The sequence below is a fragment of the Macrobrachium nipponense genome, chromosome 24, assembly GCF_015104395.2.
Source record: "Macrobrachium nipponense isolate FS-2020 chromosome 24, ASM1510439v2, whole genome shotgun sequence".
Lineage (NCBI taxonomy): Eukaryota > Metazoa > Arthropoda > Malacostraca > Decapoda > Palaemonidae > Macrobrachium > Macrobrachium nipponense.
Window position 1 is genome coordinate 43,182,260 of NC_061091.1, and position 1,161 is coordinate 43,183,420.

The 1,161-nt window shown below is 43.9% G+C and overlaps 1 protein-coding gene across 1 annotated transcript; it reads right to left on the reverse strand.

Annotated features, from left to right (window-relative positions):
- Positions 1–259: 259 nt before the first annotated feature.
- Positions 260–859, reverse strand: LOC135202975 (uncharacterized). The gene has a single exon (XM_064232502.1). It carries the CDS (start codon positions 857–859, stop codon positions 260–262), a length of 600 nt encoding a protein of 199 aa, XP_064088572.1.
- Positions 860–1,161: the final 302 nt, after the last annotated feature.

Sequence of the window (1,161 nt, forward strand, 5' to 3'; positions counted from 1 at the left end):
TATAATTCAGCGAACTGCACTGCTGGAACATGCGCCGGACAGCTTCCACCTCATCCTCATTCTCGGCTTGTACAAAGATATCGTCACTATATCTTGCGTATTTGCGGGGTTTTCTAATATTGGAGAAAACTCTCTCTTCCACAGTACCCATATAAAACTTGGCAAATAGGACACTGAGAGGAGTACCCATCACGACTCCGTCCTTTTGCCGGAACATCTAGCCTTTATGGGTGGAGAATGGGGCCTTATTCGTACATATCTAGAGGATTGCCCACAGAGATACTTCTGGGATATTTAGCTGGGGTGTAGAGGGGTCCCTGTAGATGTGGTCCATGATGATATTGATGGTCTCGTCGACAGGAACGTTCGTAAAAAGGGATTCTATGTCCAAAGAGGCGATAATGCCTGTTCCTGGGGAGTCTCGGATTTTTTTGAGGAATTCCGTAGAAGAGTGCAGGCTATACCGGCTTGGTACGTAGGGCGTCAATATTTGATTAAGGAGCTTGGCCAGTCCATACATGAGGGCAGGTGTCTGGCTGATGATGGGGTGGAGAGGGTTTCCATTCTTGTGTGTTTTAACGTTGCCATACAGATAGCCAAGGCTGTAATCTCCAATGATTGTTGGGAGGTGCATGGCATTAGTGGCTGTATTGACACTGCTAATGATGTCATTGGCTTCTTTTTTTATTTTGTCTGTGGGGTTTTTAGTAAGGCGCTCGAACTTAGTACTGTCAGACAAGATGGCATCCAACTTCTGGTGGTATTCCGCCGTCTTGATCAGTACGAAGGCTGCTGTTATGTCTGCACGACGCACAGCTATGTCTTCTCGTTGATGTAGGGCCTTTGCTGCTTCTTTCATTTCACGGGAGAGGATACCACTATTATATGTGCTGATCCACTGCCATGATCTTGCTCGGATGATACCGAGAGAAACGTTTGCCACTAGATGTACTTTTGTTTTAATCTATTTGTTCTTTTGCTGTGGCAAATAAATAAATTTTAAGCAATATCCCCGAAATTGACTCCTCCTGATGAGTAATATTGGCGCATTACTCGCCAGTTGTAGTAGCAGAGAGAAAGCTATTATTAGAAAAATAGAGAATACTATTTATAAGTTGAATGCAGCTGATGCAGCAATATCTTTCAATAAGACTTGTTTGA

What these genes read in the sequence shown, in the direction of transcription:
- LOC135202975 (XM_064232502.1), bottom strand. Translation starts at nt 859, where the DNA reads ATGAAAGAAGCAGCAAAGGCCCTACATCAACGAGAAGACATAGCTGTG.